The sequence below is a fragment of the Schistocerca americana genome, chromosome 2, assembly GCF_021461395.2.
Source record: "Schistocerca americana isolate TAMUIC-IGC-003095 chromosome 2, iqSchAmer2.1, whole genome shotgun sequence".
Classification (NCBI taxonomy): domain Eukaryota; kingdom Metazoa; phylum Arthropoda; class Insecta; order Orthoptera; family Acrididae; genus Schistocerca; species Schistocerca americana.
Window position 1 is genome coordinate 587301944 of NC_060120.1, and position 24509 is coordinate 587326452.

The 24509-nt window shown below is 45.2% G+C and overlaps 1 protein-coding gene across 8 annotated transcripts in view; it reads right to left on the reverse strand.

The window, feature by feature from the left end:
* LOC124591006 (oxidation resistance protein 1) overlaps positions 1–24509 on the reverse strand; it is a 775097-nt gene that overhangs the window by 556113 nt on the left and 194475 nt on the right. Inside the window, exon 1 of one of the 8 annotated variants that reach the window (XM_047131699.1) lies at positions 13364–13410. The exons of the other annotated variants lie outside the window; for them this stretch is intronic. Coding sequence (XP_046987655.1) covers positions 13364–13395 — 32 coding nt within the window. The 5' untranslated portion in view covers positions 13396–13410. Of the gene's footprint in view, positions 1–13363; positions 13411–24509 lie in introns of those variants that run through there. 8 annotated transcript variants of the gene reach the window in all.

Sequence of the window (24509 nt, forward strand, 5' to 3'; positions counted from 1 at the left end):
ACCTTACGAAGTAAGGGTGGAAGGTTATGTCAATAATCTCAACACTTACACGCAAGACTTCTCACGAACGGCAAGTGTAACATGTCCGAGGGAGGAATGAAAAAAAAATTGTCATTTTCGACCAATAAACAAACATATTTGCCTCAGAACAGTTGAAGGGAATATCGTGCCATTTTCCTGGGTTGACTTGCGGCAATCAAACCAGAATTCGGGAGAGTAGTACCACCCTTTGGAACAGGTCCATAATGAGTGGAAGTGCCGCTTTCTATTGCTGTGCCATCATTGTTGACTAAATCTAAAATACAGCTACCACAGACACTGCGGAACAAATCTACGTACGAGAGATTACAGTGACTATCTTCCGCCTCCGGCAAGTGCTAGTGCATTCATGGTTATCGAGTTCCATACTACTTTGCGGATTCTTCCGAGAAATAACATTTTCTAATGTGAACGTTCGCTCCACATTACTGTCAGAGCCTTTTTTGTACGTTCCGACTGTTGTGTGTGTTCGGAATCGCCACAGTTTTACCGCTTCGAACTTATCCCACAGTCAGTGCCCTGGAAGAGGGAAGAAAGGGAGAGAAAATCTTGACCTCCCAAGCTGTTCGCTGAAGAATTGCCAACATACAGTAAAAGCCGCATCTCCGCTGTTTATGGAGGTTGTATATTTCTTAGCCGGTGCGTATGCGACAAGTCTGACGAAAAACCAGTACTGATCATTAATAGCTGCGCTAGTGACTACGTTCAAGGAACAGTGGCACCACGAAACAAGAACAGGCATTAGCCACTATGCAAACTACGTAAAATAGTGGGCCTCTCCCTTTTTTTGCATGGAAGTTTACGGAAAAAATACCATTGGTACATGGTACAAAACATAAAATGTCTGCAGTTAGCTTCACAGTAGACCACTGGACGCAACGAACGAATATTGTTTTTGAGTCCCAGAAATGTTGGGACAGACTTGGAGGGGTTGTAGAGGGTGTCTAGGAGAACAAATCGAGGATAGGAGCCCGTGTGCGGCAACGTCACCCAAAGACGCTACAGAGAGTTGACGCTATAGGCGCCGGAGCCTGCCGCAAGGGCATTGCTTCGGTAAGGCCCCCACAACCGCACGAGTGGTCCACTGTGAAGAGCGGACAAACTGAATAGCTGGGCGGTGGCCATTAGAGTGGTAAACTGATGCGCGGAGTTCGAATGTTTATACATCGGTTTTGGTTGTAAAATGCCTTCCCTTGAGTTAGGTCACAAACATAATGCCTCATTTAAATAAGTTACTACAATATACTTTTTAATTTATGAACAAACAGCAACTAGTCACCGTTTATGAATGGAAAAAAGAACACATTGACACCGGTGTGTCAGACCCACCATACTTGCTCCGGACACTGCGAGAGGGCTGTACAAGCAATGATCACACGCACGGCACAGCGGACACACCAGGAACCGCGGTGTTGGCCGTCGAATGGCGCTAGCTGCGCAGCATTTGTGCACCGCCGTCGTCAGTGTCAGCCAGTTTGCCGTGGCATACGGAGCTCCATCGCAGTCTTTAACACTGGTAGCATGCCGCGACAGCGTGGACGTGAACCGTATGTGCAGCTGACGGACTTTGAGCGAGGGCGTATAGTGGGCATGCGGGAGGCCGGGTGGACGTACCGCCGAATTGCTCAACACGTGGGGCGTGAGGTCTCCACAGTACATCGATGTTGTCGCCAGTGGTCGGCGGAAGGTGCACGTGCCCGTCGACCTGGGACCGGACCGCAGCGACGCACGGATGCATGCCAAGACCGTAGGATCCTACGCAGTGCCGTAGGGGACCGCACCGCCACTTCCCAGCAAATTAGGGACACTGTTGCTCCTGGGGTATCGGCGAGGGCCATTCGCAACCGTCTCCATGAAGCTGGGCTACGGTCCCGCACACCGTTAGGCCGTCTTCCGCTCACGCCCCAACATCGTGCAGCCCGCCTCCAGTGGTGTCGCGACAGGCGTGAATGGAGGGACGAATGGAGACGTGTCGTCTTCAGCGATGAGAGTCGCTTCTGCCTTGGTGCCAATGATGGTCGTATGCGTGTTTGGCGCCGTGCAGGTGAGCGCCACAATCAGGACTGCATACGACCGAGGCACACAGGGCCAACACCCGGCATCATGGTGTGGGGAGCGATCTCCTACACTGGCCGTACACCACTGGTGATCGTCGAGGGGACACTGAATAGTGCACGGTACATCCAAACCGTCATCGAACCCATCGTTCTACCATTCCTAGACCAGCAAGGGAACTTGCTGTTCCAACAGGACAATGCACGTCCGCATGTATCCCGTGCCACCCAACGTGCTCTAGAAGGTGTAAGTCAACTACCCTGGCCAGCAAGATCTCCGGATCTGTCCCCCATTGAGCATGTTTGGGACTGGATGAAGCGTCGTCTCACGCGGTCTGCACGTCCAGCTCGAACGCTGGTCCAACTGAGGCGCCAGGTGGAAATGGCATGGCAAGCCGTTCCACAGGACTACATCCAGCATCTCTACGATCGTCTCCATGGGAGAATAACAGCCTGCATTGCTGCGAAAGGTGGATATACACTGTACTAGTGCCGACATTGTGCATGCTCTGTTGCCTGTGTCTATGTGCCTGTGGTTCTGTCAGTGTGATCATGTCATGTATCTGACCCCAGGAATGTGTCAATAAAGTTTCCCCTTCCTGGGACAATGAATTCACGGTGTTCTTATTTCAATTTCCAGGAGTGTATCTTACGTACTACATGGAATCTGCCGTTGCTAACAGTTATGTACTGGACCCATAGCATTTTTCGTAGTTCACTTACGATAGATGTACGCAAAATGCATGAAAGTACTCAAAGATTTGCCCACTATATTAATAGATATTTTCTGACTCTACCTTGCTTTAGATTTTATGACGAGAAGTGCGTTATATATGGCATAGTGCTTTGGCAACTCACGACCAAATTATTATGTTTCAACCTAACCTAGACCATGAAAACACTACCGATCAGCCAACTTTCTTCAAAATGATCAGAACATATAAAAAGTTCTTCTGTCGGTCGGAAATCTTGCCTCCTGAGAGCGTGTAACCATTTTTATAACAGTTGTGGTTTTGAGAAAGGAAACCTGCAAATAGATGCACAGACTTTATGCTAATACCGTGTTACAAAAACATTTATTAAGCAAGTGCACTGACATACAAAACAACTTAAAATATCCAGATACATGTGAAATGTAATATTCGTTCTTTTCTCGAATTTATTTGTACAATTAATCGCTGCACAACTCTTCACCATTGTACTTCTTTTGATTGGAACGTACAGACAGTAGAATTACGAGTGACAAATACTGTATGTACGCCCCAACAAATATACAACGTTGAATCAGGGTCTTCATAAACAACAATACTACACATCAGACTACAACCACTATAATGGCATCCAGCCGAAGGTTCAAATTATACCGCGACTGCAGCGCCATAAGTGAGTCTAGTTATTTTTTTACAAGGTCTTTGCTTGGTGCGCTGACAGACCGTACCCGGAACGTCTCTTAATGATGTGTGTTATTCAGTGATCGCGAATGATTGCCACGATCGCCGGTGTAGAAGGCGAAGCTAGCTGCTGCGTAGAAAGACTTTATCTCACACGAATGCGATGCTCTGTTGTCTTCGTGGATGGCAACACTGGTTACGATCCACGTATAATTTTTCCCTTTGAAACCCTCTAAAATCTACAACGTTTTTCGGTATACACCAGAAAAATAGACTGCAGTTGGAAACCCGTGTCCGAAACCTCCATCCACAAAGGCAACAGAGCATCGCATTCATAGGAGAAAAGGCTCCTCTACGCAGTAGGTAGCTCCATCTCCTCCACTATCGGTCCTGGCAATCAGTCGGGATCACTGAATAACAGACAACATAGCGAGACGTTCAGCGTACCAAGTCACGTTTGCTGCCAAAGCCGCCGGCGTGGTTGTGTTGACCCATTGTGCCTTCCAGAATGACTAGATCACCCACGGAGTGCCCCGAAAATATTCTCCCCACCATAACGCATCCTCCTTCGGCCTGGACCCTTCTGGCGATTGCTGCCGGGTGTCTGCTTTCAGAAGTTTCACGCAGATGGGGCATAAAATGTGGTTCTTCTGAAAACGCATGTCACAACTCAGTGGACGCCCAGCTGCGGTACTAGCGTGCGAATTTCAGCCTTCGTCGCTGGTTAACAGCAGTGAGCATAGTCCGCCCCCGGAAGCTGAGTGGTCAACGCGACAGAAGGTCAATCCTAAGGGCCCAGGTTCGGTTACCGACTGGGTTGGAGATTTTCTCCGCTCAGGGACTGGGTATTGGGTTGTCCTAATCATCATCACTTCATCCCCATCGACGAGCAAGTCGTCGAAGTGGCGTCAAATCGAAATACTTGCACCCGGCGAACGGTCTACCCGACGGGAGGCCTTAGTCACACGACATTAGTTCATTCAGCAGTGAGCATGGATGCACGAACTACGCGCCTGTTGCGGCGGTGATAAGCAGCGATGTTCTCTCAACGGCCGTTGAGGAGGCATTGTTCGCAGACCCTTTGTTCATGTGGGCGTTCAGTTGCTCAACAGCTGCACGTGTTTTCACACGTACGCATCTCTGGAGCCGTCATTCTCCCCTATCATCTACTACCCTTGGTTCTTTACAGTTGCCTCGGTGCTGGTTTTTGATAATGCCATTTTGGCATGCACGGCGTACATTAACCACTGCGGCGCGGGAGCAATTTACAGACTTAGCCTTTCGGAAATCTCTCCACCCTTGACCCCGAAAGTCAATGATAAATCGCTCCGTTTCCGGTTTACAAAACTGCACTGCTTTCCGTGTGCACATCACCCACCCACACGCTTTATATACACTCCATCGATAGTACTGCCACCTGTGAGTGCTTAATGCACGTTAACGTCGAACATAGGCGGTGGTCACATTAATGTGAGTCGACCGTGTGTAATAATCAAGTATCAGTAGCAGGAATGTAGTTTATATGACTAGTATGGCTAGCGGATCATACGGAACTGTTGGCAGATAGACCCCGTTAATCAGCCACTTAATTGGAAGAGCTTTGGACCTTCGTCCTCATGGTTATCCTCCCTTCAGCTTGAGGTAGCAGTGTCCTTTCTGAGAAGTGTTTTAATTGCAGACGATCAGTTTATGTACCATGCAGCGTTATGATTCTGTTTTTGAGGAAAGAGCGAGTACGTACCGTGCCGTTGTATAGCCGCTTCCTCTCTATCAGCGGCAATAAACCACTGAACTTTGCCTGCATATGACACAGCCACGATCAGTTATCTCGCGTGCCCTCTCTCGGCGGCATTATAAGAAGGTATAACGGGATTTAACAAAGGACATTGGAGAAGTGTGGTGGCTAGGAACCCTAACAATCCCACAATTTGAAGGGCGAGCACTGGTAATGAAAATCTGTTTCTAGCGACCGTTGGCGTTCTCAGCAACGGAAGTTGGTTTTGAACATACTGCAAATAAGCTGGTGGTCAAGATTATTGCGGCAGTATGCACAAGGAAAATCCTGCTACTACTACTACTACTACTACTACTACTAGTATTATTATTATTATTATTATTATTATTTTAAATCAGTCGGAATACCCTGTCCGTCATTACTGTCTATTCATAAATGAAAGTGCAACATATACATTACAAATGAGTGATGAGCAACCTGTCACAACATTTGAGTGTACGAGAGCTATAGAATTTTTCTTGGGAAGAGGTTGATGGGCCTACGCCATGACATACTAACACCCCAGAGCCAGCGAGACGAGTTCCTTCTTACGAAAATTCATGGAATTCTTTCGTCAGAATGATTCTTTTATTTCAGGTTAGCTATGTGAGAAGCCCACATGAAGTGTGCCGGAGGACGATGGGAAAGACCATCATGACGCAGCCACAACGAAACGCGGCTCATTCACGGTTGCGGAAAAATCGCTTTCTCCACGAAGTCTGCAGGATACTTGTCACTCCTTAGCGATGGCTCTGGGTGGCACGATACGTGCTTCCTAGCGCGTTTCTCCGAGACTCCTTACCCAACCGACCTATGGTTTCAGGTGTTACGGAATATCTTTCCTCTCACATTTGCTCTTCTGCTCGTGACTAAGGCGCAGCACACGGGCGGAGAGGCGGAGGACGAGGTGGTGTTTGCTGTAGGATGAAGATAAAAATGAATATTGGCAGCTGATAAGACAGAAAGATCGTGGTTAAGTGCGGAATACGAAACACTGTATCGACGGTTGTATCTTAATATATTTCTCACATCAATAATAGTTGTGTTCAAAGAAATTTTCGCAACGGAGAATGAAAACCAATAATTTTGTTAGTTTCTGCCATGTTACAGGACACTGCGACCTACTTTAAGTACATCATTTTAAAATTTCATTACAAGAGGGCTGATTTTCATCAAGAGCGACAGCAGCGATCGATTATTGACGTCAGAAGTAAACTAACTCTGCACACACGTCCAATAGCTTTCTTTAGTATCTCACGAGCTCTCCATTTTTCAATACGTTTTAATATTCGAAACACTTTTTTCAGATTTCTCTTACCTTCTCTCCTCCGCGGTTTGACGTTCTGCCACTATTACTGACGAGAATTATCTCAGCTTTGAGGACAATATGGAAAACTATCTGCCTTTATTACACGGAGAAGACAAATTTTCGCTTTGTAATGGGCCACATCTGAAACCTTGTTTCTCTAAACCGCTGCCATAGTTTAAGCGGAAGCGATGCTGAGGGACCCTACAGCAGGGCGACCTGAGCTGATAATGGCATCGCATCGCTGGCTCATGTCCTTGATTATAGTCATTCTGGCTGAGAGGTGACACGATAAAGAACGAACGGAGCAGCAACGAAAGGTCTGAAATCGTTTGTCCACGCACCAGCGACCAGCGCGTTCAGACAACTCCAACAACTTCCTGATACGACTCGTCGGAAGCAATAGCGACTAACTCAATACGACGTAACTCTGCAGAACGGCCTTTTCCTCTCGTCGAGAAATTTCTGCAGTCATTGGGTACGTGTTCCCTTTAACATCGCGAAGCTCCCTCGTCCCATTATACCTTTACAACGTGAAGCGCCTCTGTAGTGGCTACCAAAGTTAAGTCTCTCGCTCTCTGTTCTATGCTAGAATGTAATTTGGGTCGTAGAACTGGTGAATAGAGAGCGGGAGGAATTGAGATAAGTATTTAACGTCTTACCAACTTCGAGGTAAGTAGAGAAGGAGTACAAGTTAGGATTTGAAAAAAACTGGTCGTGCCTTTTTGCCTAAATCGCTTTAGGGAAATAACTGAAATGACTTAATGAGGATTTGAACCGCCGTCAACCGAATACAAGTCCTGTGTCGTAACCACTGCATCAGCGTACTGACTGTCGAATTAGACCGGTCGTTTCTGCTATGACGTGTTAGGACCGAAATTTTGATTTTTAAATGCGGAAATCTTAGTTCGACCTACTTGTGTTTACAGTTCCAGATATAAGATGCTCTTTTATGTTCCACAGCACAGAGGTTGAAAAAGTTACAGTTAGGCCCACGCTTATGCACTTATACAGGGTGATTGTTTCCACCGCGTACAGACACTAGGGATTGATCGATGAGAGGATACGGAACAAAAAAGGTCTAATGAACTTGTCCGAAAATACATTGTTTCCGCGCTAGAGACCATTTATTAGATTATAATTTGTTACAGAGGCTGCGGTCGAATAAATGTTGCATCACTCAGCCACAGTTACGATATGCTTTGTTTCCTACTAGAGGGTGGGTACTGTTCCTCAGACGTCATGCCCTAGTGCCCTCTCCTGCTGTAGTAATTGGTAATGTCGTGTCCGATTCACTTCTCTTGCTGACTCGCCTTGTAGTGTATGTGATACAGCTTTGTTCACAATGGTTCTGTATTGGAATCGAGAGCTTACCGACTTTGTGTTCACTTATGGAAAGTCAAATGACAACGGGCGGTGGGCAGCAAGGTTCTATCAGGAAGCCTCCCGGTACCCTCGCAGACAACAACCACAGCATTCAGTGTTTACATCAGTGATTATCTAAGACAGAGTCGTTCAAGGAAGCAGGAAATCATGGAGGACGTATCCGAAACGTTTGGACACCAGACTTGGAGGAAAATGTGATTACCACTGTGGAAGGCGATGATCATCTCAGTACAAGGCAGTTGGCCTGTGGTAAGCCAGATGACCGTGTGGAACATTCTCCATGGCAACTGTTTATACCGTTATCAGTTACAGCGTGTGGAGGGCTTACTAGCGACAGACTTTCTACATTGGGAGTAGTTCTGTCCCTGGTTTTTTAACCAGGCAACCACGATTCTGGGATATGCGTCATCTATCCTATTCACAGAATGGTGTCTTCAACATTCATAACGGTCGTCTGTGGGATAGTATGCAGAGCCCCCATAGTATTGTGACAGCTAATCATCATCAGTATCGGTGCAGCCGGAATGTGTGGGTCGCGATAATGGGCGACCGTATTTTGGGACCAACCGCGTAAGAGGCCGGATCTACCGGCGTTTCTTGCAGGCGACTTGCCTCCCCTGCTGGAAGAAGTGCCATTGATGATTGGAAGGGTTATGTGGCCGCTGTGGGATGGTGCTCCAGCCCACTTCGCAGTTAACGTCCGGACGCATCTCAATCGTGTCGTCGCTGGTCGGTGGACCGGACGAGGGTCTGGTTATTGGCCATGTCAAAACTATCACGTATGCAGAGCCCATTTCAAATGTGGAGACACTGTAATAGCATATTCATGCTGCCTTTGACACTGTTCGGATGCAGCCTGGCCGATGTGAATGTGTGAGACAGGAAAAGCTACGCAGACGTATGCGTTGACGCACATGGAAACCATTTTCAACGCATAGTTTAACTATGGCTAACTGTACAGCGCGTATTAGACCTCAGTCTCCGTGTCCACGCCAGTCTTACTTCAGGTTGTCGAAGATGTAAAAATCAAACGGCGAAAGATCTGGGCCGTAGGAGGATGGTGCAGTGTTTCCCCAACCAAATCGCTGAAGTGCCGCCTTTGTTCGATTCGCTCTGTGGTAGTGGGCGTGATCGAGCAGCAGAATGATTCCGTACGACAGCCTTTCTAGGCGTTTGACTCAATGGCGCGTCGCAGTTTCTGTAAAGTGTATTCACAGTGCTGCACACTGATGGTTTAACGCTCGACGACCATAGGGACCCTACAGCCTAAGGAGGTCGTCATGACGTTACCAGAATTTACGTGAACAGCTATGGATTTCTTTGGAAGGGAATATGTGGGATGTTTGCACTGTTGGGACGGAACGATCCTGTTTGCTTGATAACGCCTCCCCTCACATTGCCAATAGGACGAAGGCTTCAGCGATTTGGTTAGCAGCATCCTCCGTACAGCACGAATCTTTCACTGTGTGATTCTCACATCTTTGGCGACCTGAAGAAAGACATGGCTGGACGTCCGTTTCCATCAGACGAGGAAGTGCAAGAGTAGGTGCGCTTGTGGATCAGTCAGCATTTCAAAAATGGTTCAAATGGCTCCGAGCACTATGGGACTTAACATCGGAGGTCATCAGTCCCCTAGAACTTAGAACTACTTAAACCTAACTAACCTAAGTACATCACACACATCCATGCCCGAGGCAGGATTCGAACCTGCGACCGTAGCGGTCGCGCGGTTCCAGACATAGCGCCTAGAACAACTCGGCCGCACTGGCCGGCAGTCAGCATTTGAGGCGGGGTACACCGCCGACGGTTACCGAAGGTACAAGCGTATGAAACAGGTTCCCGGATATGTGAATGGTTCTAAGACTCCTTAAGTAACAGAACCCACAATGTTGTCCTCCACGGCGGGTGTTCGTGAAAGACGAGGGCATCGTCAAGAGTTCCTCAGGGAAGTGTGATAGGACCGCTGTTTTTTCTGTATACACAAATGATCTGGCGCATACGGTTAACAGCGATCTGCTGCTGTTTGCTGATGATGCTATGGCGTACGGGAAGCTGTCGTTTTCGAGTGGCTGTAGGGAGGATACAAGATGACAGACAAAATTTCTAGTTGGTTTAGTGAATGGTAGGCAGTTCTAAATGTAGAAAATTCTAATTTAATGCAGACGAGTAAGAAAAAACAAATGCATGATGTTCGAATGTAGCCTTAGTAGCTTGCTGCCTAACACTGTCACGTCGATCACATATATGGTGCAAACGTTGCAAAGCGATCTGAAATGGAATGAGCATTTAAGAATTGTAAAAGGGAGGCTAATGGTCGAATTAGGTGTATAGGGGGATTTTTAGGGAAGTATCGATCATCCGTAAAGGGGAACGCATACGAGAGACTAGTGGGCCGATTCTGAAGTATTTTTCGAGTGTTTGGGATCTGTATCAGGTCGGATAGATTAAAACGTTGAATCAATTCACAGGTGGGCTGCTAGATTTGATCATTTTAATTGATTAGAAAATCAATTTGCGGTCAAAAGCGTCCAAGAACCCCCTTTGCCCCACCAGTCATAGTACCCTCCGCCACGCACCCCAAGGTGACTTGCGGAGAACGTATGTAGATGTCTGTGGTCGACCGCTTTTACGAAACAGGAATTGATTCTCTCGTGTCCCAGTGGCACGATTGTCTCAGCGCTAGTGGTAATTACTTTTAAATAAAATCATTCCATGGTCCCTTGTGTTTGGTTTTCATTTGACTGGCCCTCATAGTAGTTGAAGAATGACCCAAGAAACGAAAAAAGATTTAGCGTTTAACACCCCGTTGTCGAAGAGGTCTGAAAGTACCCACTCTGAATGGGTACGGCCAGAGGAGGTCGTGCACTTTTCGAAACAACCTTTCCACTCATTCGCCTGAATCAGTTTAGGGAAACTAAAATTTGGTATGTGGGGCTGAACCCTCATCTGACAAAACGCGAGTCGAGCATCTTACCACTATGCCATCTCACCCGTAACCCACACGAAGTACTTCGGTTTTAGCGGGCCTCAAAAGCAACAACACACCTATTTCCGCACGACTGGAAACATTATACCGATGAAAGTTCTCGCGGTGTATCAGTGAGATGCAATTTTCTCATGTTTCTTGCCGCGTCAATTCGCTGCATGTTCATGACGTATTGTGAAACATACTCTCTATTCTGGAGAAGATGGAAGGAGCTCGTACGCCTTCTGAAACGTCGCGGACACTGCAGCCTGACACTGTAAGAAAACCGAGGAAGTTTCATGACAAGATGGAATCAGTTCTCCCACGTCGTTCGATTTCCGCTGTTCCGACGACGTGTAAGTCAATATCTGTTTTCGGACCACTGCGCATCTGTGCAAAACAACAGCAACAAAACCAACTCTGAGTATGTCGTATAATGTTTTTTCGTTTGTTAGTGTTTGTACACGCGGTCTCTTAAACTGAAGTAGAGATAATATAATGATATAACGTTCACAAGATATCACACGCAACAGTCTCACATAACAGATCAGGTTAGGTCCTTGTGATAATAGAACGTTACCAATCCACAGTTTACGAAAGAAATCTTCCTAATTTAAGATTTACATACTATGGTGAAAATCTGAGTCGGATAATATGTCACCAAGGCGAAAAGAAGGCTTCGTAGGCTTTCCGACAGTGGTGTTTCGCGGACCAATATCTTACCGAGAGAGCTACCCAGATACGACTCACAGCTTTACTTTCGCGAGCATTACTCACCCGCCTTCCACGCATCAGAAAACTTCACCTGTACACCTTGCGAGACTAACACTTTTTTATTTCAGCGAAAGTCACATTTTAATCGAGCGTTTAGTTTCGAAAAATGGCACACTCCTCTGCGTGGTAGAAGATCCATTACGAAACTAAATTTGACAAACTTACCAAAAGAACGGATTCGAGGCTTAACAATAGCATCCTGCCAATATTCTGTTAATGTAATCACAAATTGAAAAAGGACGTATGTTAACAGCTTAACATAGTTATACCTAAATACAGTTTAACTGTCTTACCAAGTTTCATTCCCAAACTTAAGTAAAATGTTTCCAGAATGAGATTTTCACTCTGCAGCGGAGTGTGCGCTGTTATGAAATTTTCCTGGCATATTAAAGCTGTGTGCCGGACCGAGACTCAAACTCGGGACCTTTGCCTTTCGCAGAAAAGCGGGAGAGCACTTGCCCGCGAAAGGCAAAGGTCCCGAGTTCGAGTCTCGGTCCGGCACACAGTTTTAATCTGCAAGGGAAGAGTCGTACCTAAAATGTTTTTTTTCTTTATGGCCAGCAGCATAATATGTAATGTCGTAACAGTAGAACTGCAGAACTACTGTCAAACCATAATTAACGTATTATTTTCAATATATTTACGTCATCTACCATCCAATCAAAACAATGACTGTTTTAAGACAAGTCAATGACGACGTAATTTAGACATCACAGCACTCTACACGTAGTTGGCAATGGCGATAAATGCCAAACAGCCTGTCCTTAAGGAGCTATTCTGGTGTATCTTTTTGGTATCAAGTAAGTAAAATGGCGTGTATTTCCCGTCAAACAAAACTGAAAGAAACAGATCCGCAGCTGCGTTGACTTGCAGTCTGGACAACATCTCGCCACCACACCTGTGATTTCAGACTCTAAGTTACCGTTTTATGTCACTGCAGTTGGTGAACTTTATGTCTGAAAGCCACTTTGCGACTGCGTGTGAGAGTGGCAGTGTGAAACCACTGAACCGTTGCTCCAAAAATCTTACGAACCCAGTACGTCCTGTTACTATGAGGAATTTATAGACACAAGGAACCATGGCACAGGACAAGTGATACGAAAGACAACTATCACCGTTGCCATTTCATCTACGACAGATTGTTAACAATTTTTTATCTTTGGGTGACAAATTGCATCTGCCGATTTCCATTTCTTATCAAGTCACCAGTTGCCACTCTAAGTAGGATAGGCGACGCCTTTCTGCAGACGCAATCCTCGAATAGCTGACTGGTATCTGGCGCAAGCGCGCGTTCAGTAATGACTTGCGACCGCCAGCTACTTGTTTGCTAGTCGCATGTCGCTTCCGTAGCCGGGCGTCCCCTATCGTGCTTCTAATGTTGCTTCTAATGTGCTGATGACTGAAGACATACTGCATCTCAGCGGACGGTCCTGGCCCTCACGCAGAGGGCCACGCCTTTTACGTTAACCCAGCTTCGCTTGTTGCCTGATTTGTTATGGCCATCCGCCCCGCGCACACGTATAGACACCACTAACGCTACCGCGACCACCACCACCACCACCACCACCACCACCAGCCTTCATTTACAGGTGTAAACGTTGAGAAATGTGCTCTTAATGGAACTGATCACGTTACTCTTACAGACAATTTTCGTTGGTATTAAAGAAACCTTACCTCTTTGAGATCGTATAATCGGTCCAAAACATTGCTTCTTAGCACAGGCTGGCGATAAAATGTGCAAGTGGCAACACTAGTCCATTTAGCAAGCAGATCTGCACTGAACGGCATTTTCAGAAGCGAGGGAGAACAAGGGCTCCTCAGAGAAACCGCGACCGGAGGAGGGAGATAAGGCGTAGCGAGGGGTACCGGGGGTCGGCGATACCGCGCTGCGCCATTGGCCGCTGCAGGCTGGCACACTGCCGGGCGATGACTTCAGCAGTAAGATTTCTATCACAGACAGCTAAAATAGAAAGACTCACAGGAATTTGGTTGCAATAGTTACAAGTCTGTTGTCGGAAACTGATAAACAATATTTTACTCAAAATGATCTCCACTCCTGTTTATACATTTCTCCCACCTCTCCTCTCTGCCACGCCAAAAAAACAGCAGTTGTTCTGAAGCGAACCAGTCAGCGAGCCAGTTTTCTAGATGTTCAGCGAGAGCGTGTCCCAGTGACGCAATCAGATGATAATCGGAAGGGGCCTAGTCTGGAAATAAGCCGCATGCCATAGTATTTCCCAAATGAGTGCCTCGATCGTTTCCCTCACCCGTTTTGCTATGTGTGATGGGGCGTTATCATAGAGCAATATGTGTTGCCTTTTTTCCATATTCCGGTGTTTTGTCACGTAATGCTCGACTTAAATCTGTCATTTGCTGTTGGTAGGGATCAGTCTTCAAAAAATGGTTCAAATGGATCTGAGCAGTATGGGACTTAACATCTGAGGTCATCAGTCCCCTAGAACCTAGAACTACTTAAACCTAACTAACCTAAGGACATCACACACATCCATGCCCGAGGCAGGATTCGAACCTGCGACCGTAGCGGTCGCGCGGTTCCAGACTGAAGCGCCGAGAACCCCTCGGCAACCAGCGGCCGGCGCTATCAGTGTTAACGGTTTCAGTAGGTTTTAGTAGCTCATAGTAGATGATACACTTCTGATCCCACAAAACAAAGCGATTTGGTCTTTCAGTGAATGTCGATGGTTTGCCTGGATTCACCCATGATTTGCGACGCTTTGGAGTCTCAAAATTTATCCATTTTTCATCACCTCTCACTATTCGACGGAGAAACGACTCTTTTGTATCTGGCGAGCAGCATTTCACAAGTTGTCTTTTGATTTGTTTGCTGTCTTTCATTCAGTTCATGCGGAACCCATTTTCCCATTTTCTGTAACTTTCCCATAGCTTTTAACCCAAGACAAACGGCTTTCTGCGTCACATTCAGTTGTTCATCGAGTTCCTGTTGAGTTTGGGTACCATGTTCTTCCATTTCCCGCACTCGTCGTTTCTCACGTCAAAGAATCACCACTTTTTGAATTTTTTGAACCACTCTGAACACTGTTCTTTCCCAAGAGCATGTTCGCCGAAAGCTTCGACAAGCATTCGATGCGATTCTGCAGCAGTTTTCTTCAAAACCAATGTTATCCGCATATCGTAGTTCGTAGGCACAAAACATATTTACGTGTTTGAAACATAGCTATGTATGGAACTTTGGTTATTGTGTGTTGACATTCGTCGTCAGCCTTTACAGGAAGTAGATGGTGCTGCAGACTCGGTCTCACTGGCCCTACATTGACGGCTAGCACCATCTGCAGGGAAATTCCGGTTGCATACTTTGAAATCTGGTAGTTTATAAATGATCTAGGAGAAAACGTCGGAAGACTGTGTGGATTCTGCATAATGATCTGCAGAGGACTGATTAATAAAGCACCAACGGGCAGTTGACTATGAACGTTAATGAATGTAACATAATGCGCATATATTGAAAAGAAATTCACTGCTGTTGAACTAAACTACTGATTATAAATTTCTTGCAGGAGTGTTACCGTGGTAAATCTATTAGTAACCATCCGGAGCACGTAAAATATTTAATAGCAAACGCAGATGCCAAACAGATTCATAGAAAGAATGATACGGAAATATATCTACTCCACGAAAGAAGTGGCTTAATAAAATAACTGTTCGAGCGGTTCTTGATTATTGATCAGCATTCTGGGACCCTTACTAGGTAGGAATAACTTAACAGAGAACACACGACGAAGAACAGCGCGTTTCATCACGGGAGAGTTTAGTCGTCGCGAGTGTGTTACAGAGATACTCAACAAACAAGTGACAGACACTACAGAAGAGACGTTGCGCATTACGGAGAATTTAACTGGTGAAAGAGAGGGTACGAACCTGGAACAGTCTTACAGCGAATTACTTCCTCCCACATAGTCTCGCGAAATGATCACAACCAGAAACTTTGAGGAATTAGATTTAATGCAAAGGTTTACAGACATTCTTCTCACGCGCTATTCGCGAATGGAACAGGGAAAGGCGGCCTGGGAGGAGGAGGAGGGGGGAGGGGGGGGGGGGGGGAGGAAGGGGCAGCGATCACATAAAGCGATTTTTAACACGGTGGGTGCTTTATTCGCATCATCACAGGGCTTTACGGTACTTTATGGTACTTTAAATGAAATGCGCCTCTATTCGTCCGGCCCAACCATCTAGTTATAGGAGGTTCTTTGGGTTTACCAGATAGGAGAATAATTCCCCATTAGAATATTTACACACACAAACTATGAGGTCTAAATACACTAACTGAAAACAAGGAAGTCACTTGTTCGAAACAGCTATGCAGTTTCGATGTTTTGAATCTGTCGTTTGACACCTAACGTCTGATGTACGCAGTTGAAAAATATCGTCAGGTAAGACTCGCAGAGACCTATATTATTTATTATAAATTTTAATGATCGTGATCGTAATGAAATTACATTATCTTTCGATCAAGACCTTTAAAATGCATGAGAGTTCCACACGACTCAGAGCTCTTCAAATCCTGCACAGACTTTACGTATTATTATACATTAAATGTCTGATACAGGTCGCAATGTAATTTGTTAATAATGAAGGACGTGTATAAGCAAATAACATAGTCCTAGATTAAACCTTATCACAAGGAACACATTGGAATCGGAATTGGGTATATCGCTTCAAACAGAGATTCTGTACGACGATAACTTTAGTAATGAAACACTTTGTAGCTGTTACCCCAGATGATGCATCAATTTTCTACAGTGCAACCATACAAAGATTACATCGGGTAATAATGTAAGACAATTGGAAGGCACGGTCGATGAGAAATCGAGTTACTGCGTGTTAAACACGGTACGTTATGTGGTTTATTCAATTTTGTTGATAGTTTCACGATAAAGCTAGAAATGGCAGCTAAGTCTCTAATTTAAGGTTTTCGTAATGGCGACTTCGTCAGGATGTGCGCGTGTAAACAAAAACGCGGCTGCTGGTAGTAGTAATGTGTGCGGCGTTCGTGCCAGGAAAATGCTGTTCACCGCCGATCTGCTCACATCAACGTGAGGAGCGTAGCTTCGACTGAAATAAATATCCTAAGTATGTTTCAAAAGAACTTCAAAGTTCTTGCTGATCAGGTAAATGTGAATAATTCTTTAACCAAGTAAACAATGCCAAGTTGTGCTCGTTACATTTGTTTAACTGAATTTGCGTGTCAGTGTGCTGGCAGTGACGTTAAGGCACATCCATAATATCAGGTTACTTTCTGAGGTTGTTATACCTCACCATTCCAGAACTTGGTACTGTAAATCTTAGTAGCATAAGATGACAGTTCGGACCTTTTGAATCTATAATTCTGAGAGATCTCACAGGAATGTTTCGTTGATTCGTCCAGAAAGAAAACCGTGATAACTCATATTAAGTGCTCTCACTTTGGAAGTATGGAGTGTCAAGTACCCATTGACGTAGATCGAAGAATAAAATTTTTGATTGAATTTACAGTTTTAGCGATGTGTTTTTACTCTAGAAATGTTTTGAACCAATGACTTATTCAAATAACAAAACCATAACGGATAGACTTGGAATATCTGATTTATAGGAGTTTATTGAAACTTTACTGTGAAGTTTCTTATAAGAACGAACTTGTTCCTTAGAACTGTTTACAGCCAACGTCTTCAATTACTTTTTTCGGATTATACAGAATGTCCCAGGAGGAACTACCCAACAATTCCTTCTAGGTCACGCTGTGCATTAAAACCGTTTTACACCGTGGTAGTGGTGGTGGTGGTGGTGGTGTTGTCCCATACTCCGAGGAGCGTAAGGGATGATGCGAGAGACCCGCACCGCCGTACTAGGCAAGGTCCTAGCGGAGATCGTTTGCCACTGCCTTCCTCCGACCGTAAAGAGGATGAATGATGATAAAATAACACACAGTCATCTCGAGGCAGGATAAATGCGTGCCCCCATCGGGAATCGAACCCGGGACCCCGTGTGCGGGAAGCGAGAGCTCTACCGCAAGACCACGAGCATCATTTGCAATGTTTATTACTGACTCTAAGACGTTGACTTTTAACTTAGTCGATTTCTCTTTTATGTGTGTTGAGTCATCGGTGGCGAGTGCTGTGCTACGTGCGCCAAACCTAGTTCAGCTAGTTCGGGGGGGGGGGGGGGGGGAAGTAGGAGAGAGACGATGACCATCATCTTACTGTGCAACGCCGCATGACACCCCACTACCGATTTGGATAAATGTTAGAAAATGACCAGGGCGGTAGCGCTTTGTTGAAACTCTGCAGCTTTACATCGCGACTGCTGTATCCGACGATTGTGGTTATCAGATCGCAGATCTCCGTAGAAAGAACCCCACACTATGAAACTGTAACCCGCGCTTCAGTTGGCGGTCTCCAACCCAAGATAAAAGCAACGCACCGAGCACTTGTTATATAACCATTTATCTCCCAGGCAGTAGCGAAGACAGCACTGCATCTAAAAGGCGATTTGACTATTTTATACGGTTATATAACGCCTTCGGATTAAAGGATATGCTATTCCAAGCAAAAAATACGCTGTCGCTTGAAGTTCTAATGCTGACATTTCTGAAACCGTGTTGCGTTCTTGCCGGGGTTCGTTCGCTGTCCCGAAGGGTATATTCGTTTAGGGTTACTAGAGGAACGCAATTAAAATTAATGTCACGAGAAGCTAATGAAAAGCTGAACAGGTGCAGTCGGCGATCACGTTCATTGGCTCCACTACCTGGCGCGTGCCTCCTTTGCCGCACCTATCAGCGAAATCTCAATCAAAGGAGGCCTTAATTTAGAAGTTTCCCGTTTAATTGGCAACTTAATGCCATAAGGGACTTACGCAAGACCCAGAAAAATAAATTTAGCCCGCTTAGCGCTGCCAATCACACCAGGCAGTTGTCTTTAAATGAGAAAGGAGAAAGGCGGTGTTAACAGGACGTCATTACGCAACACACTGAACCCACAGTCGTCTGTGCTAACCAGTTCCCTTTCGCACGAGCTCTAAGCAGTAGTACTCCAGTTCACCAAAGACGTGTCCTGTCAACGTAACAGCAGCCCCTATCGGCAGAATAGCAAGAACAGCTGTTTATTCCACCTCACCACTTGACTAAAGCGAACTTGCTATGCTTGGCCATTTGACTCATTCACTACTCCTACAGACTGTGCAGTCTGAAATTTTTGCGTTTCCTTCAACAAATGAGAACTTTACGTACACATGGATTCACAATTTGTGACAGTACAACGACGTGAGGAAGTAATGTAGTTTTGGAATGAATACGAAGGAAGAGGCAAGTTGGCTGAGAGGTTAATTTTGAGCGATGCATACTGTCTTAAGTTTGCGACGTTTTACCTTGCGAGGTGATAAGCTTAGATGTTATTTTATCTATGCTGGGTCTTGTTTAACTCTACTGCCGTTGTTGAAAAACGCAGCATTTTAATACCGTTATCAGTTTCGAGTCGCCATATCCAGCTTCAACTGCTTAACTTTTTTAGTTGCAGGAATGTAGTCGTCCAGGGAATGCCGTCCACACCTACACTGCATAAGAATATTAATTAATTGAAGTGCATCTGCGACACGCACTCACATGTATCAACACGAAAACACTGTCTCAAACATTGAACGTAACTCACAGATGCAACATATAACAAACGATGTAAAGAAAATACAGCCATTAGAATTAGAAATTTGCGTTTTCACCCTCACTACTCACATTCTAAGTACGCAAATGAAACTAGCTAACAATCAATTTCGAGAGATTTTTCGCTAGTATCTTCGCACAGATTAAAGCAAACAAGGACTACAACAGTTTTAACACTGAACAAGAAGAGAGTTACTGCAATAGAGGAATACTTGCACTAAAGATCTTAACGACTACCATAGAACAAAATGAACAAACCTAAACGAACACACTGGCAACAGGTTCTCAGAACAGGTGAATAACAAGTTGCTTTAATTTTTGCTATGACATGCTACAGTTGTACTTACAGAAATACGTACTGCAAGTAACCTGTTTATGGTTGCTTTCTTAAGTTAATTAGATCTACACTCTCATCGTGAGCAAATGTGTTGCCGACCGCTTTTTAATACTGTAATGCCCTCTATAAATAATAATAATAATAATAATAATAATAATAATAATGATGATGCCAAGTTCACTCTTCTAGAAGATCCATTTTTTTCTTTTGGTAGCACGTTGCACCTTCCAGACATGTTCTTCGAATAACACAGGCAGTAGAAAATTTTGCTTTTTGGCAAATGATTGATATCCTCCCTTAGTGGACAGCCTTTCAATCGTAAACAGAAATATTACATGTCAATAACCTATCTGAGACTGCAACTGACTTGAGGAGCCTCCCAAGTGTTTGTGTGGCCACCGTGATCAGTTTAATTTGTGTATTCACTTTGTGCCTCTGTCTGAAAAGGCACGAGGATCAAATCAGTATGAAGAACAAATATGAGTCCTTTTAATTCATTTTATACTTCATGAAACGCAGACAGATTTAGTACGCTTTTATTATTCATACAACACCGGAAGTGGTGTTAAATTACTATAGTGTTCTTGTGCAGGAGCGGACGACATGTTGCTGCCGAATGTATTACCGTAAAAAAATAAAATAAAAATAAAAAAATACCCACATGAAGACTATCGTGACAGCTCGAAACCGTTAATGTCCTTAAAATAAATATTTTAAAAGTATTTGTGGCTGGTTGCGTTCTTCGTCAACAGTAGGCTTCAGAGTAAGTACCTGGGGCAGTTTTAGCTTACATCTGAACATGTATTTGTGTAATGGCTGCGCTTTCGAGAATAACAGAATGATCTAAGGCGTACACTAAGTTTCTCGAAAAACGCAACGAATAGCCTCCAAGTTCCTTGGATCAGCAACTTCACTGCTTTCTTGCTTCTGGAAGAGCGCTCTGTCACATCGGTTGCTGTTCAATGGGGAGAGCTCGCACTTCTGTTGTCACTCTACTGGACTTCGTGTGACTATGGAGGGCGGGTTTTTGGGCTAGTCTGATTGAAACTACATCTTTAGTGTCCGATTCGTGGGTCACTGTCTGCAAATTATTGCTGAATCTGCGATTTTTGCTTGGCGTCGTGTTAAAGGTGCATTTTGAGTGCCACGATTCGGAGGAAAAAAAGCTGCTGCCATGAGAATCGGCTACAGTCGGTAATGTCGTTTTGGAGACATACGTCGTGTACGAGTGTTTTCGTTAACAGCGGGCAGTTGGGGCAAAGTGCAGCAAAGCACTCTACCGTTCAGTGTTGAACCACAACAGCATGAGCATCTACAGACCGCAGTGGTGTTCGGAACCCACGGCTTGTCAAGTCTGTCTCTATTCATCGCACGTCATGAGGCACAGAGATCATCAGAATGGATAAGAGCCTCAGCCATTGAACAAGCTGGTTCACGCCGCTGGCAGCCACGAGAGGCGATGCATACCACTTGTCAAATAGCCAGCATTCGGCTACGTGGAGGAGATGTTCTCTTACGGGGCCGGACCCCATTAATTCGGCTTCTGGTAATTAATACTCCAACAGTAAGATCGAGCGGATCTTCAGAAATGGAAACAAAGTAGCCCCTTGCTTTTTGTCGTTTTGTTTGCTATTGTAAGACAAGAGAAACAAAAAAAGGTACCGTAATTTGTAAAATACAGCAAAATATCAATATAGGGCGAGTGAAAAGTCCTTGGACACCTTCATAAGTTGGAAGATTAGAGGGAAAATTGAAATGTGATGTTGGGAACGTAGGTTTGATGTGCGGCCGCAACTTTTGGAGTGAATGTCATTCATGGCTGCCATCTTGAAATCCGCTATTTTGTATTCAAGTTATTATTTTTTTTTTATGGGAAGGGGGGTGTATGACACATCATATAACACTCGCCTGAGCTCTGGAATTGAGTGGTGTAATCTGATTTTGTCTATCTTGTACAGTTTAGAAGTTATTAATGTTCAAAATTACCTTGATACCGACTCATCTCTCGCGATGGACAACACGTAGAACATGTTTTGTAGCAGTCGGTATGAAGGTACTTACCCAATTTTGAACATTAATAACATCTAAACTGTACAAGATAGACAAAAACAAATTGCACCACTCAATTCCAGAGCTCAAGCGAGTGTTATTTAATGTACCATACACCCACCGTCCCATTTTAAAAAAAATGACTTGAATCCAAAATGGCGGATTTCAAGATGGCGGCCATGAATGACGTTCACTCCAAAAGTTGCGGCCCCACATCAAACCTATGTTCCCATCATCACATTTCAATTTTCCCTTTAATCTTCCAACTTATGAAGATGTCCAAGGACTTTTGACTCGCCCCGTATTTATTCAAGCTGCTTCATAGAGTTAACATTGACGATGGAGGCCTACCGTACTGGTAGTTGGCCTGCATTCAGGCACTTGAGATCGATAACTGATCGGTCTTTGAGCTGCTGTAATGACGTATTTTACAAGTGTGAACCGCCGTAAGTAATACACTATCGCTGGATTGTACCGTGAATTTTAAGGGCTCGCTGTACTGGTCCAGAGGCTATGACAAGTAGAGAGCGACGAAGGTAAAAATCCTTCAGAAAATTGCTGTCCTGAACAGCGGAGCATTCAGGCTCTTGTTGAGGCCACGTAAATGCTGTTTTGCTTCAACACTGTTATCCAATATGAGGCATAAAAACGAATTATTCTGCGCCCTCCCTTTCTCGTTGCACTGTGAAAACACGTTTTGCTTGAAGGTGACGGAGTATTATCCGACGCTGTGTTTATCACAGCACCTTCAATAAATCACATTCTAATCAGTGTAGTAGCGTTTGCACTAGCTTAACAAGCTGTTCCACTTGTGGACTTGTTTTGCGAGGCTAGCACGGGATTTAAATTGCCTATCCTTTCACGCGATTATGAATCAGTCGGCAACAACCGTACATTTCACGCTAGTTAATCGAGAGTGTGTGTTATAGCAACCTTCAGAGGGTCGTTTGAAATTCCGTATCAACTTCCTGGATTCAAAACCTGTTTTTATTTTGTTTGCATCTTCAGTGATTGTCTTCTCCCTTGACAACAACAACACGGTCGTTCCATAGCTGGCACTGTGCGTGGTTGTCGGGATAACTTGTTGGCACACGCATTGTGTTGCAGAAACGTGAGTGAAGGAGCAACCTGCGTGAGGGCTGAGGATGGAATGCGACGAAGAACCGGTGTGCGGCAGCTGGAGTGTGACGAGCTGCAGCTGGCGCCAGAAATGTGAGCCAAAGCAAACGCGGGTTGCCAGCACAGATATCCTGCCACTGACCTCACAGCGGACGCTCCTGTACAACTTTCTACAGGACCATGTCAGGTCTTTAGCTGGCGTTGGACGTCTCAAGAAATTCATGTAGGAACACCGCTCCATTTCCTTAAGATTCGAGTAGAGATTGATTCGTACTTTAGTCAGATGAATTATGGTGGAGGAGAGAGAGGGGGGGGGGGGGGGGAAGGGGAGAGCGAAAGAAGACGTGGCGGAGCGACCGAGCTGACAAAAGTTATGGGATAACTACACGCACATTTACGGACAGCAGTAGTATCACGTTCACGACGTATGGAGGGGCAGAGCATTGGCGGGGCTGTAATGTGTGCGCAGGCGATCCACGTGAAAAGGTTTCCGACGTGATTATGGCCGCACGACGGTAATTAAAAGACTTTGGACGCGGAATCGAAGTTGGAGTTAGACGCATTTCGGAAATCATTAGGGAGTTCCATATTCCGTGATCCACAGCGCGAAGTGTGTGCCTAGAATACAAATTTCAGGCAGTACCTCTCGCCAGAGGCAGCGCTTCTCATCGCTGACAGACCAGCAATGCGTGAAGTAGTCGCAGTACTCCATGTGGGACATACGACGTACATATCCGTCAGGGCAGTGGGGCGAAATTTGGCGTTAATGAGCTGTGGCAGCAGACGATCGATGCGAGTGCGTTTTCTAACAGCAAGGCATCGCTTGCAGCTCGTTACTATGTCGATTGTATCCTACACGACTGGAAAATCCTGCCTGGTCAGAAAACAGCCAATGGTAGGGTTCGAGTGTGGCGCAGTGTGGAAGCTCGTGGTGGCTCTCTAATGGTGGGAATTTGTTTATATGGACTTGATTGGGTGCTCTGGTCCAACTAAACCGATCATTCTCTGGAAATGGTTACATTCGGCTACTTTGAGACAGTTTGCAGCTTTTGATGGACTTCATGTTCCCAAACACGATGGAATTTTTATGGATGACAATGTGCTATGCCTCAGGGCAGCAATTGTTCGCGACTGGTTTGAAGAACATTCTGGACAGATCGAGGGAAGATTTGGTCACCCAGATCGCCAGACATGAATTCCATGTAACATTTATGGGACGTAATCGAGAGACCAGATCTGGTACACCAGCTAGTTTCTATATCAAAATCTGCACCTGTAGTCTGCAAACCAGTGAAGCGCATGATAGAGGGTACTTCCCTTTGTACCAATTACTTGGGCGTCTTCCCGTCCCACTCGCGTACGAAGCGCGCGAAGAATGTTTAAAACGCCTCTGTGCGCGCTGTTATTAGTCTGATCTGGCGTTTGTGATCTCTACACGGGCGATATGCTTTTCGTATATTTCTACATTCTGTATTTACAAGTAATCGTTCAAATGATCGAAGTATTAACGGGGTATTTTATGAAATGCATGACGCAACTTTCGGTATGTCCTTTATCATCACTACCAGTACGTAATGCATTAACTTCTGTGTTGTGATGATTGGTATTAATCGTCACAGACGAGGATGATGCAGGACATATATACAGCT